The sequence below is a fragment of the Anabrus simplex genome, chromosome 8, assembly GCF_040414725.1.
Source record: "Anabrus simplex isolate iqAnaSimp1 chromosome 8, ASM4041472v1, whole genome shotgun sequence".
NCBI lineage: Eukaryota > Metazoa > Arthropoda > Insecta > Orthoptera > Tettigoniidae > Anabrus > Anabrus simplex.
Window position 1 is genome coordinate 120292945 of NC_090272.1, and position 15566 is coordinate 120308510.

A 15566-nucleotide genomic window follows, 5' to 3' on the forward strand; every position below is an offset into this window, starting at 1 on the left:
TTAATGCACCTTCAGATCTCAGAGAAAACCACTCATAAAGCACACGATCCAAATTTTCACTGCGAGATGCATAATGCTGAACTTTCCACATGATATTTCTCCATTACTTGTCCCTTTCTAACTCCTTTTTCTGTTTTATCCAGCAATTCTAGCTTTTGCCTAAGTGTCAGAACATTTCTTGTATGCCTCGTGGACTTATCCATCTTGATGCAATTTCACACTTGGGTATACAAACCACATGCATGCACTGAATTTCATTCTAGGCCTACTGTTGACTACTGAATGGTATGTGAAGATCTATTAATAATGACAGGAACAATAGAACATTGTAGTGCAGACATGCACACGCAGGAGTGACTAAAATTTTCTGATTCCTACAAGCTTCTGTGTGTTTTTTTTCTTTCCACCCATGAGCAAAAGTGCTGTTCTGAGATAGCCGGATAAAGGGGATTTTACTATATCAGAAAGGCATGTCTTTCTAATTAACCCTGTCCGCCCTGTTTTGAAACCACACATGATGATAGCATACCCAGTCTATAAAGATCCATTGCAGAACACACCATGGAAAGATTCCAAGTAAAATGGAACTAAAGTAATAATAAAAAATCAGTGCAAATCTTTATTCAAAATTTTAGAGTTGTGAGAAAAGTGACAAGTAATTATGGTGATCTATTCTTTTAACATATATTAACAGTACAGTCATGGTAATAATAATACATACAGCAGTCTGACAGTTTTACAAACATTTTCTTCTTTAGAGATCACAGTGGTGGTTTCATTACCAGAGCAATATTAAACAAGGCATCCATGTACAATATTACACACCAAACTGCAGTGTACTAATATCATAATAGAAAGTGAAATAAAGCTGTGTACTATTTTTTTAAATATAAATATTTGCACTTACTACTTTTGAAGTATAGCATGCAAGTGCAAGATAAGCATTAGAAATACACTTTTCTTTTGGCTGAAAATTCCAAGATTTACAGTTCTTTCTTAGTATCATGAACTGTTAATGAATTACACACTTTAAGATAACTTTAAGTAATTATGGTGATGTATTCTTTTAACATATATTAATAGTACAGTCATGGTAATAATAATACATACAGCAGTCTTGACAGTTTTACAAACATTTTCTTCTTTGGAGATCACAGTGGTGGTTTCATTACCAGAGCAATATTAAACAAGGCATCCATGTACAATATTACACACCAAACTGCAGTGTACTAATATCATAATAGAAAGTGAAATAAAGCTGTGTACTATTTTTTTAAATATAAATATTTGCACTTACTACTTTTGAAGTATAACATGCAAGTGCAAGATAAGCATTAGAAATACACTTTTCTTTTGGCTGAAAATTCCAAGATTTACAGTTCTTTCTTAGTATCATGAACTGTTAATGAATTACACACTTTAAGATAACATAAATTTACATTTTGTTGCAATGAAGGAATTTCAGCCAGTACACAATTAAATAAAATTGTCTTTTAAAAAGACCTCCATCTGCATGTAAAAACAACATTGATAAAAACTAAGGATTGATTTCAGTCCCATTCTGCCTGTTCAGTCACCCAACAACAGGATAAACAAATATTGAATAGCAGAAGTAATGCCACGGACATACATGCAAGTGGGAAGAAAGCCGGTAGGAAGTCTGACTTTCCCCTGTCAACCCACATTGCAGATAGCAGAATATGTCATTTCATTTGAGCCTGGCCTTCTAACCCCAACTTGGCAGGTTCAATCCTGGCTCAGTCCGGTGGTATTTGAAGGTGCTCAAATACGACAGCCCCGTGTCGGTAGATTTACTGGCACGTTAAAGAACTCCTGCGGGACTAAATTCCGGCACCTCGGCGTCTCCGAAGACCTTAAAATGTAGTTAGTGGGACGTAAAGCAAATAACATTATTATTATTATTATCATTTGAGCCTGAGCATTACATTTATGGTGTATGGGAAAAACCTGCACCCTTCCACCTATAATTTATTGAAAGTAATATTTTTAGCTCACTTTGATGACTACCAAAAGACAATCACAAACCTGGAAGTAATTCATAGAGGTCCCACAAAATTGCGTACCATGCAGTTCCAGGTGCATTTGTTTTGAAAACAAAAATACATCGGGCAAGATATCCCAAGGCGGTGAAGTACCAGCCAGTAGCTCTTCTACTTTGCAGGCTGTGTTTGTATCTTGAAGCATGTTCTGCTATCCTTCATTCCAAAGCAATGCAACACACAGTTTTTATTTAGCAAATAAACTTTCATCCATTTCTGAAGAGTTCCTAAACTGGATTTTGTTTCATTTCATTCCTTTTTGCAAATTTTCAGTTTCTGAATACAAACAAGATCCAATATAGAGTACTCACAAGGGAAGAAAATTCTAAAAATATGCTGCACATGTATTACAACATATTAACCAAGATGTAATTCTTCAGAAGAGCTTAAGTCCTGGGCTTCATGAGAGAAATATTTACAACATGTGATTTGCACAAGCACGTAGAAATTTTATGAGATTTCGTGATTTTGGCTGCTGGTCTCGAGACTCCAGAGCAAGGAGGATTGCCAAACCTATTTACACACCTGACATGCTTCCATAGTCCAGAATAGTGGTGGTGGCAATTGTTTCTAAAAGGGGAAAATCAATGGTCCTTCACAAAGTAGAATGTTGACAAACTACTGCAGATGATGTGTCTCCAATCATCATCTACAGTAGACATGCCAAATGCATGCAGTAAATTGTAGGGTCCTTGAAAAATTTTATACTGCAGAACAAACTCCTATTTCTACAAAGTGTATTCAGTACAGGTAAATGGATAAAATTTGACTTGTCATGAGTGTTCAAAGCAGGCAGAGACTTATTTCTACTATGCTCATTAATTAAGTAAACAACCCTGGGGAGTATATTCCCATGAAATTCCTTCAAGATACAGCAATTCACGAATTAAGTCAAGAACACTGGGGGGAATATGCTGAAATATTACCTCTATCAATGTTGCATGATTATATGTATTCTTTTCATAAATCAACAAAAAATAACAATCTTCAGATTATCACAGTTTATTCCTGGGGTTGCTGAAATAACCCTGGCTCATTCTGGTTTTGGTCGAAGATTTAAGGTTAAAGGCTCTTCCGACACTACACAATTTTTTGATGGAGAATACGTCCATAGTTTTAGAACCATACTTAGACTGGTGACTGTCATAAAAACACGGAAGTTTTCAAATCAATATAATTTATAGACAACAGAATTCAAGCTTTCACTGTAAAGAGAAAGGACACATGTGCAGAATCTCATTTTGGTATGTTGTCATCAAGTGATACAATACCACCACCATCTAGAGGTACTAAATTCACAGTGGCGCATGACTAACAACTAGTGTAGTTCTGAATTCTGCCGTGCTTGCATGTTGTATGAGATACTGTTTGATTGGTCTAAATGTGCTGTACTGTATACAGGTGGGGGCAGAGGGAGTGAAGGGTTGAGAAAATTGTGGTGTGAAAAAGTGCCAAAAATGACTTTCTTCCACAAAATACTGTGACATACAAGCAATAAATGACTTCACAATGATCAAAAACACATTTGATAGGATAGTGACTTTTCAGAATTCCCAAAAGCCCAAAATTACCAATGTCAAGCATCAAAAGGAGTCAGGAGCGTCTCAAATTTAAAGTGGGCCAACCGTTTTGAGGCAAGTTCCATGCTACTGGAACCCCATACATACGTTACTACTCATATCACAAAACCATTGTACACTGAAGATTTGTAATTTAGTATAGAAATAAGAAATACAACAACAAAATTTCAAAACCATACTGACTAGATACAGTAAAATCTCATCAAGACGTTTCTGCAGGGGACAAAGAAAAATAATGTGTTAAGCGAGAAAATGTACTACTGAATATACAAATAAAAATTATCTAAGAGGGATATGGAAACACTATAGATAACAATAGCGCACTGAAAGGTTACATTCGACCATGTGCAACTGCAAGGAATGACTTTGGCCACCATTTTGAATCTAACAAAACTTTGACCAACTTGAGTGATCGAGTTGAAACTCGTAGTGTGAGTTTCAACATTCATGCCACCTCTGAAGATGCATATGCCAGCCCACTTCCTGACAAATTTTAATTTTATTTTCAGTAGCAAGGAATTTCACGACTTTTTCTGTATCCATAACTAGGCTATCACAAGACAAATATGCACCATGCTAGTCAACACGATTATGTTCCTAATCCAGATATAGGCTATCGCGCAACAAATATTCGCTACACTTCACTGCACCACTCAACAAAAAATACATTTCTAACTATTGAATGGAATGCGAAATACAAGCACAAACAGGCTCACTGTGTTATTCAGCAATCGTGCTGTTAACTGGCAAGCAAAACTGAACATTCCTGAGGCATATGGCTTGCTCCCCGAAGGTGCAACTTATCCTGTGAAGTTCAGGAATCCAAGGCCTTTTACCGTAATCACACAACTGTGGCGATGGTTCTTTCCCGAGTTAGAGATCACATTTCTTTCACAAGAGATGATAAAAAAAAAAAAAAATTTTCAGGGCTAGGAAAAATGTGATCGTACTAAGCATTAATAATATCAATATAAATGGTCCGTTATTGGACATTATAAATTTTCCAGCTAACTCATTCCTGGTTGCCAGCGTTTCGCCCCCCCGTGTGCTAGGCTGGGCTCATCAGTTGGTACCTAGCACACCTACCAAGATGCATGGCTAGTGCATACCGTGGAGGCCACTGCGTAGGCTACTTGAAGCCACCGGCAGTGCCAATGCACTATGAGAGACTTTGTCTCACTACCAAAAATGGATGCCTGCTTGGCCATCAGATGATATAGAATACGGGGGGCGAAACGCTGGCAACCAGGAATGAGTTAGCTGGAAAATTTATAATGTCCAATAACGGATCATTTATATTGGTATTATAAATTTATTCATTCGGAACAAATGTTTCAGATTCCCTATGGGAATTAACATCTATATCATAAGCATTAATGGCAAAAATTCGTTACACAGTACAGTAAGAGATCTATTTTTATATATATTTAATAGACGAGAATTGGGACGTGGAATTTATGAAGCGCTAAGAGGGAAAACGTGTTAATGAGGAACACACTAACAAGGTTTAACTCTGTTTTACTTCAACAATATCTATCTCATGGTACGTATTTTACATCAAAACTTGTGATTGTGATCCCGACAAAGCCCTGTTAAAAAATTTTAAATGTGGAAATGCCAACCTAACTGAGATTAGAACCTCAGCAATTTTGGCAGAAAGCCACTCAGCTAATAATCATCTTCCTTCAAATCAGCTATTAACGCTGGGACGTTATGTACTAATTTCTCTGTTATACCTACTAATACTATTCATTTTAACAATGACATTTCTTAAAACAATAGCTTGATCACAAAAATGAAGCATTAGGCTGAAACATGCAGCCTATAGCAAGGACAAACTTCAGGAAATACCTACACAGAGTTTGAATTTACCAACTGCCAGTCCTACACAGCACCAATGAAAGTTTTCAGCCCCAGTTCTGTTCCTTTAGTTTTCCTGTTATTTTTTTAAGACTAATGTTTTGAAAATTGTTCATTAAAATAGTATATCATAAAATAATTTACACAAAGACTGATTATGCCATGCTGAGTGGCTCAGATGGTTGAGGCGCTGGCCTTCTGACCCCAACTTGGCGGGTTCAATCCTGGCTCAGTCCGGTGGTATTTGAAGGTACTCAGAACGTCAGCCCCGTGTCGGCAGATTTACCGGCACACAGAACAACTCCTGCGGGAGAACATTCCAACACCTTGGCATCTCCAAAAACCGTCAATAGTTGTTAGTGGGACATAAAACCAATAACACTATTATTATCATTATTATTTTTACTACTGATTTCTTCATTTTGCAAAGGTTTAAGAGACCGAAAGGTCTAAGGGGCCAATTTTGAGAAATGGAGAATACCAACTTTAGAGGAATAACAGTATAAGATAAAATAATTTCTCTGACTACTCAAAATATTCTCTGATAAATACCTGACTTTTCCTGTCCAAATTGAATTTCCTAACCCTCTATGAAGGAGGAGAAAAAAAATTAAAATATTAACTCACTGGTACGTACTATACAAATATACAAAGAACATTGCAATACAAATCTGATGCAAGTTCTTAAATACAGTAGCTGAAGATGATACTGGAGAAGATATTTTCTAAAAACTACATATATCACATGGGAAATTATCACTGGAATAACAAATGAGGTGGAGGTGATAGTAGTTGTAAGGAGAAAACAACAAAACAATCAACTCCACTAACAAAGGGACACATCTAAAACAAAAAATTAACCTAAACAAGTTTTACCATACTTATCATTGCAATATTAAAAATTACCTTAGAAGTTTCATATCATCCTCTGAAATTATATACATTTACAAACATAACATATTTATTTTTTATACAGTAACTCTGTTATAATATACATTTCTTCTCTATAAAATACAAAATTTTACAAAATTCACAAGTCAACGTTACCACAAAATATATCCATTCTGATCAGTTCTTTTACAAACTGATACCCTGCGACCAGTAAAAACAATCTTGGAGGTACAGTGTATGAAAAATACAAAATGTTTATACAGCTTTGTTGCTTTTTAAGTTACGATGGAGTCATTAAATGGTTCCTTATTTTGGTACATTAATTACACTAAAATAGTCGGAAATTCTTCTTTTTGGAGGACAAGAATTAATGTTGTCATAATGCTCAAGGGATTCTAATAAACTACCTCCACTTCTGCTGGGAGCACGAGTATCAGATTTAGTTGCACTATTTTGTTGCCTTGGTAAATCATTTGATGTTTCTTTTATGGATGTCACATGACTTTTGCTTTCGCTGGATGGTTCATTGCTAGAGGCTTCCTGATTATCATCTGGCAGATTGTTTTCATATTTTTTGGTTACATTTTGTTCTGTGTTGGTCAGTTTCTTGGAGGCATTTAATAAGAAAGATTCTTCTTTCTTGCCAATATTCAATGGTTCCTTTTGAGAAGTTTGCTGGATGTCATTTGACAACTCCAAATCCTTCTTTCTACCAACACTCAAAGGCTCTTTTCTAGAAGGCTTTTGGGATGCACATGATAATTGGGAATCCTTCTTTGAAAAGGGCGGTGCAGTTGATGGTCTGTCTAAGCTTGTAGGAGATGAATTCCGTTTTTTAGGACTCTTTGTATCCTTAGCCTTAGAGATATCTTCTTTTGGAGAAAATAATTTCTGCTTGTCTAACCCTGTTGAGATAAACACAAATTATATTAAAAAACTGTTTTATTTTTAACCACTGATATAGAATAAGTTAAGATTTATATTTAAGGTCAGTAGAAAATTTACATACAAAAAGTACAACAGGCAATAAATTCAGTAAGGCAGAATGGAATAGCAAAATAATAGCCAAGGAATACCCCCAATATTGCTCAATTCATAAAAGTTAAGACTGGTTTGACGAAGCTTTTCATTTTTCTAACATTTGAATGATTGTAACCACTATCTACCACTGCCATCACCCAGGTCACCACCTACTTCCCCAAACAAATTGAGAAAATCTTGGGTGTCTTTAAGATCCATTCTTCATCAGAACTTCCCACATAGCTTGCTTCAAATATTTCTTTCATTTTCCATTTCCATCCTTGAGACAAATACTTCAATACATTTCTTCCTCCTACCTAAATTTACTCACAATGATGACCAACTTCCTTTCGGAATGAAATTGTTATTTTCTCTAAGCTACCCTATAGTTTATCTACTTTTTGCTTCCCAAGTTTGATATTTGAGTGAAATGTATGAAGCTTGAATTACCATAAAACAATTTCAGGAATCCTCTGTTATTACAATACAATCTAAAGCTCCAGTGTTGTTCTAGTATAGCTCTGAAAGCTACCACTCAACAAAAGTAATAACTTAAAGCTCCTTTAAGTTTCTTTGGTGAGATTTTGCCCTTGGCAATTAACTTTTTAAGTGAAATGGTACCTGAAAAGGTCTTGCATTTGTTGATCACTGTTCTGGAAAAACTTGCAAATATGTCAATAGCAGGCAGAAAATTGAAGGCTCTTTAAAAGTAGCAACTTAAACAATATGAGAAGTGAATCAATGAACCCTTATAGAGCAGCACAGTTTATGTTCACAGAAAAACAAAACAAAGTTGCATTTTAAGAACTAGGTTAGAAGAATGAAACAGGCAGATTTTACGAGGAAGTATAGATTTTTTGCATTTATGCTAACAGTATTTATTAAGAATACCAAGGCTGTCCTAATATTTGCTATAAGATGCCTGGGTTGGCAGAAAATGGTCGATCATGGATATCCATACAGTAATTTGATTTCTGTATCTAAAGGGCACGTCAACACCTGGAATGACCAAAGCTGCTGAAGACAAGGTGTTGTAGAGCGTACAGCAACAGGAGGACACACTTACTGAACTACACGTGTCTGCTGATACAGTGCAACTACAATATTTGGACGTCCTGGACTATACTGTTGTGATAATGACTTGTGTATATCTAATTATATCACTGAAAAAGCATCTATTTGGATGAGGATTAGGAACTAACAGTTAAGTTTAGCTAGTCATCATGTCGTAACATTAAGTGCTTGATCCTAATTACTTCTATACCTTGTTATATCATTAAAATAACGGCTTAGAAAAATATAAAGATCATATGGCGGGGGGTGGGGGGGAAGGAAAAACCAAAGTACTGGTAAGTGCTATGTAATATGTACCATGTCAAGAATTACTCCCACCCCTATGTCTGTCTTTTATTCCTGGTCTCCTACCATCTCTATTCATCTTTATTTATTCTCTTCCATGCTTGTCGTCCTGATAAAGCTGGGAGGCAGGATTGAGCTTCACAGGGGCAGAGGTAAAACTGGTATGGATGAGGAGCGAGCCCATCAGTGTGAAGATCACAGTGTATGAAGATGTGGAGATTTTTTTCGTCTCCTCTTTCTGTTGCATCCTCTTTCCACTCTGACCTGTCATTGTGTTCATGTGTTCCTTTCTTTCTATATATATTTATAAAAATAAATAAAAATATAAAAACATGTCCAGCATTCCAGATGACCACAATGGTCCAGAAGAAAATGCACCAAGATTTAAGTACCTAAAAATTACAGTCTACTGACACAAGACTTCAATTTTTTTCTTTACATCGCACAGACACAGATAGGTCTTATGGCAATGAAAGGGTAGGGAAGGGCTAGGAGTGGGAATGAAGCGGCCATGGCCATAGATAAGGTGCCCGGTGTGAAAATAGAAAACCACGGAAAACCATCTTCGGGGCTGCCCATGATCTCCCGAATGTAGGCTTACAGCTGCACGCCCCTAATAGCATGGCCAACTCGCTTGGTACAACACTTTTAAAGGTACCATACAAATGGTAATGCAAAATATTAACTACGTCTTCCAAAATATTTTTACAAATGTCATCTATTTCATTTACGTGATGCCGAGTTCTTTCAGGATGGCTACCACACGCTTGAGAACTGTCCCCCGAGCTCCAAGGAGAAGACCTTTTTCCATTCATTTCATTTGCCACTTGTGTGTGTGTTCCTTTGCATTACTAATGCTACCTATTATCATAAAGGTATGTTTGGAAAAAAATTATAACTTCTTAATTGCCATTTAGGAGCTGTCAAAACAGAGAAATCAAACTAATAGCAAGCTGCCAGTGATTTCCACCCAGTTGCTAACTCTCTTGTTTACATCCACCACATGGTTAAACACTCTCTCACAGCATCTATGGCTTGATGAAATGTGGCTCAATATGAACCAATACCCTGAAAAAAAAAAAAAAAAAGAAAGGCTGAAGAGCCCTCATTTAAAAGGGGGTAAGAATTGTTGTGCTTCATGCCAGTACAGCAAATGGATTTTCGTATGTGTTCAGATCCAGAAAAGCTGTGAAATACCATGAGAAGATGATGATGCCACATTTCAGATCAATCAATCAATCAATCAATCAATCAATCAATCAATCAATCAATCAATCAATCAATCAATCAATCAATCAATCAATCAATCAATCAATTACTACTGATCTGTATTTAGGGCAGTTACCCAGGTGGCAGATTTCCTATAGGTTGCTTTCCTAGGAATTTCTTAAATGATTGCAAAGAAATTGGAAATGTATTGAACATCTCCCTTGGAAAGTTATTCCAATCCCTAAATCCCCTTCCTATAAACAAATATTAGCCCCAATTTGTCCTCTTGAATTCCAACTTTATCTTTATACTGTGTTCTTTCCTACTTTTAGACACCACTCAAACTTATTTGTATAATGATGTCATTCCATGCCATCTCTCCACTGACAGCTCAGAATATACCACTTACTTAAAATTACAAATTATTTATTTGATCAATTTTATGTACTGAATAGGTGGCTGATCAAATAAATAATTTGTAATTTTAAGAAATACATTGAATTTCAGTATGGACTCATAATGATGATTACTTGTAACATACCACTTAGTTGAGCAGCTCATCTCCTTTTCCCCAAGTCTTCCCAGCCCAAACTTTGCAACATTTTTCTAACGCTACTCTTTAGTCGGAAATCACCCAGAACAAATCCAGCTGCTTTTCTTTGGATTTTTTTCCAGTTCTTGAATCAAGTAATCCTAGTGAGGGTCCTATACACTGGAACCATACTCTAGTGGGGTCTTACCAGAGACTTATATGTCCTCTCCTTTACATCCTTATTACAATCCCTAAATACCCTCAAAACCATGTGCAGAGATCTCTACCCTTTATTTACAATCATATTTATGTGATTACCCCAATGAAGATCTTTCCTTATATGAACACCTAGGTACTTACAATGATCTCACAAAGGAACTTTCACCCCATCAATGCAGTAATTAAAACTGAGAGGACTCTTCCTATTTGTGAAACTTACAACCTGATTTTTAACCCCATTTATCTTCATACCATTGCCTACTGCCCATCTCACAACATTATCAAGGTCATTTTGCAGTTGCTCACAATCTTGTAACTTATTTATTACTCTGTACAGAATAACTTCATTGGCAAAAAGCCTTATCTCTGATTCCACTTCTTTACACATATCATTGATATATATAAGAAAACATAAAGGCCCAATAATACTGCCTTGAGGAATTCCCCTCTTAATTATTAAAGGGAAGATAAAGCTTTGCCTACTCTAATTCTCCGAGTTCTACTTTCTAGAAACATAGCCACCCATTCAGTAACTTTTTTGTCAAGTACAATTGCACTCATTTTTGCCAGTAGTTTCGCATGATGTACCTTATCAAATGCCTTAGACAGGTCAATCGCGATATAGTCCATTTGACCTCCTGAATATCCAAGATGTCTATCACCCTTTCCTTTATACACAGGGGCTACTATAGCAACTCTCCATTCATTTGGTATACCTCCTTCATACAAAAAATAAACCCATTGTTTTTAGTATATCCCCCGAAACCTTATCAATTCCAGCTGCTTTTCTAGATTTCAACTTTTGTTATCTTACTGTAAATGTCATTGTTTTAGGTAAATTTTAACTCCTTTAGTATTAGTCACCTCCTCTATCTGGACATTATCCTTGTAATCAACAATCTTTACATACTGCTGACTGAATACTTCTGCCTTTTGAAGATCCTCGCATACACACCCCCCCCTTGTTCATTAATGATTCCTGAAATGTCCTTCTTGGAACCTGTTTCTGCCTTAAATTATCTATATATACTCTTCCATTTAACACTAAAATTTGTATGACTGCCAATTATGCTTGCCATCATGTTATCCTTAGCCGACTTCTTTCCTAGATTCATTTCCTAGTAAGTTCCTTCAATTTCTCCTTACTTCCACAGCCATTTCTAACTCTAATGCTTTCCAACTACAGTAGTTTGAATTCCCATAAATTAATAAAATGCCTGAGAATTATTGTGAAATAATTAGGGACAGTATTCTTTATCAATCCACCAGTCATGGGGAAAAGTACAAAACTGTAAGTAAGTAGGCTGAATTACAGTTTCCTGAGAAATATTTTACATAATTATAATTACTTTTAACATGGATATGTTTTTGGACTATCTGGAATTAGCATGGACAGTTTTGCTTCAACAATTTTTTGACACCATGGTAACCATGGTACATCATCTATGGATACTAGAACAGGAAAATAACATATCCATGCTCCTATTCAGCTCTGTGTAGTGGAGGAATTTAGTTTCATTTCAACGAGTAATCAGTAATTTTACATTTACTTCACTTTAGAGAAAGCAATGACAATTATTTTCACATGATGCTGGTGTGTTAACAAAGTTTGCAAGGAAAAACATGTTCTTTTTTTTTTTTACCATAGGGACATTATCATCAGAATGTTACCAAAGTCTGCAAGGAAAAACATTTTAATTTTATGTTTTTTAGCATAGGGACATTATCATCACTAAGTGAGACTATGATACCTTAGTAACAATTGCTCCCAGAGTCTGGATTTCAGTCATGTTCTCATTATTTTGGAGGTCAACTAACGCAAAATACTTATTCAAATAGCAGGATGAAAATTGCTAAACCTCTTTGTCATCATACGTTACTTCCAGTTCCAAATCAACTACATGCAATCTCACAGTGTCGTAGTACATTATTATCTAAATCTTAACCAGAAACTAACAAGCCGTGAGTAAATGAATGAGTGCACACCATATTCTTGACTTTATACCCCGATGTATTGGAGCTCTTAAGTTGATTAGTAGAATGTAACAGTTAAAATTTTAATTCAAGAAGTAAATTATGAATAAAAATTACATTTTATGAAAAGTAATTATTACTAAAAAGTATTTGTTACAAATAATTTGATTACTTTTACTCAATTACTTCCCAACTTTGGTCATTACAAGGCTCCAATCATGCCAGTATAGAATCTGGCTGATGTTTAGCGTTTGAGCAACATGCGAGGCATGGGCAAATGAAGATGCAGTAGAGATTGCTGTAGAAAATTTAGTCACATCTTTGGGATCTGGCAACGATGGTGACCGTCATACATCAACAGAGGATTTTTGTACCCTGAATTCCCATTGTAGGCCATAATCTTCTTCGAACGCTAGTCATTAGCGGTGAATAATTTATTACTTCCTTTTTCACGCTTCATAATTTACATTTTTCATTTTAGTGTCGGATGGTATTAGCAAGTGTGCATAGTGTATTTCAGTTTTTGAGGATTTATTTGCAACATGCACTGATAATTTATGTGATTTTTGGGGTTGCATCAGGTGTTCTCACAGTGATAGAGCGCTGGCAACACAAATCGAGAGTTGGTCACATAGTTTATGAATTGTCAATCTAGTAGCCAAGTCATTTGGAGCACTTGTTTAATAAATTCATACACAAACAGAGGTCTTACCATCTTAGTTATTGTACCGCCCTCGTACTAGAGGTACAATGAAGATGAATCAGCCGATCAACAAAATAAAGGTTTGAAAATTAAGGAGAGACTGCTTGGTATGAAAGTAATGTTGCCGTTTGTAACAGTTTTATATATTTGACGTCTCCTGTATTGTTTATCGAGGTATACATTTGAGCTCGTTCACCTCATTACTCTTTCCCCTCAAATAACTTTCATCTGTTACCTACCATCTAGATGTATTTCTTTTCAGCTCATTCCAGGGTTGAACACCATTAAAACATAGGGGAGATATTCTATAAGAGTAGATAGCTTCCTATTTCCCACTCTCAACTTTCCTGTCACTTCACGTAACACAATCTTCTCTTTGCATTGGCATGAATGAAATGGGAATTCCGATTTAGACATTCTTTGGTAATTGAAGTTGACGGCTCTCTCTCTTTCTCTCTCTTGCTGATGTCAAACAACTGTGTGACCAGTAGATTCAAGAGAGTTACTCAGTAGTTCTTTTGGTTAAAAAAAAAAAAAAAAAATAAATAAAGAACACCATATCTACCACCTTTCCTCATCACTTTTTAGATGTTGTTACTACAGACACCGGGCGAGTTGGTCGTGCGCGTAGAGGCGCGCGGCTGTGAGCTTGCATCCGGGAGATAGTAGGTTCGAATCCCACTATCGGCAGCCCTGAAAATGGTTTTCCGTGGTTTCCCATTTTCACACCAGGCAAATGCTGGGGCTGTACCTTAATTAAGGCCACGGCCGCTTCCTTCCAACTCCTAGGCCTTTCCCATCCCATCGTCGCCGTAAGACCTATCTGTGTCGGTGCGACGTAAAGCCCCTAGCAAAAAAAAAAAAAGTTACTACAGACACAAATGACAATTGGTTTATCGACAGTGCTCTCCTCGTTCTTTTTTCTTGATTATTTTCACCACATCTGTGTTACCATGCCATATGGTCAGCATAAAAACATTCTGTTTAGATCTTCACCTTTTAATGAGTACCAAGTCAATCTTGAAATATGTTATTCATTCCTTTTAGCAAAGCGATTGCACAGAAGTCCATTACTGTGATACATAAAAGGCGATGTGGGCTATGCCCCAGCAGAACATGAAAAGTGTCAGTGGAGTCCACAAATCAAAGCTATTGGTCCCTCTAAGGAGTCAAATACACTGCAGGAAAATAAATAGTCAGAACACCATTTGGAAGGTTTCAAATTCACTAAAGATTTATTGTAGAAACAATACATATGAGTACATGAAATTATTATATTTACAAGATCAGTAGCTCAAGTAGTTCTGAGGTACCAGGTATGAACCCATGCTGAAATACCCATCGACTGCTGTTCTCTGAAGAAAATTCAAAATGAAAGAGTGCATTTTATTTTGATTTGTCATCACAGGTTCCAATCTTGGAGTTAATTATGTGTATACTGGGTTCGATGACCAGAGCAATTTGTGTTATTCCTTTGTGTTTAGTGCATATTATTTTAAACAGGCTTACTATTATGTTTGTCAAGTTGGATCTAGGTTAGACTTCACTCAGACTTGTGTGTAAGTTATGTAAATATACTCCAGTGTTAATGAGGATAGTTAGAGTGATTGTCTTTGTTTATTATTCCATATATGTGAGATCATGATACAGACTGGCTTTATGATGGTACATAGTCTCATTCTCAAAACATATTGAAACAATCTTCAACATGTTGGCTGCAAAATTTGTATTTATTCATGTATATTCAATATGTTATTTTGCATCAGATTCCACCATTATCAGAAGGATAATAAACCCTTTGATTTTAATATTTAAAATAATGTTCTCATTCATTTTTAGTTATGACACCCGTTTTCTCCTACCCTTTATGCTGCTAAGTTATTCTTATACATTTTGATGCCCACTTGATTTCTACCCAGTTAACGACCCTGTAGATTTATCGCCGGAGACTCTATGGGTAGGGAGCGGGTGCAGTATGTAGCGGTATTTATTTATTTTGTTAGGTACAGTAGGAGTCCGCTATAGCGAGTACGGCATAAACAAGAACCCCGCTATAATGACAGTTTTTTCTGTCCCTTCAAAATTTCTACATTAAACTGTGCATTATCCTTCAGTTACAGCGAAAGCCCTATCACTGACACATCTGTTATTACGAGTGA

At 36.1% G+C, this 15566-nt stretch overlaps 1 protein-coding gene across 5 annotated transcripts in view; it reads right to left on the minus strand.

Moving 5' to 3' along the window:
• Positions 1-605: 605 nt before the first annotated feature.
• LOC136878870 (poly(ADP-ribose) glycohydrolase) overlaps positions 606-15566 on the minus strand; it is a 171689-nt gene continuing 156728 nt past the window's right edge. For all 5 annotated transcript variants that reach the window (XM_068228816.1, XM_068228817.1, XM_068228818.1 and 2 more), the window contains one exon: positions 606-7296. In XM_068228816.1, coding sequence (XP_068084917.1) covers positions 6698-7296 — 599 coding nt within the window. In that variant the 3' untranslated portion in view covers positions 606-6697. The remainder of the gene's footprint in view (positions 7297-15566) is intronic.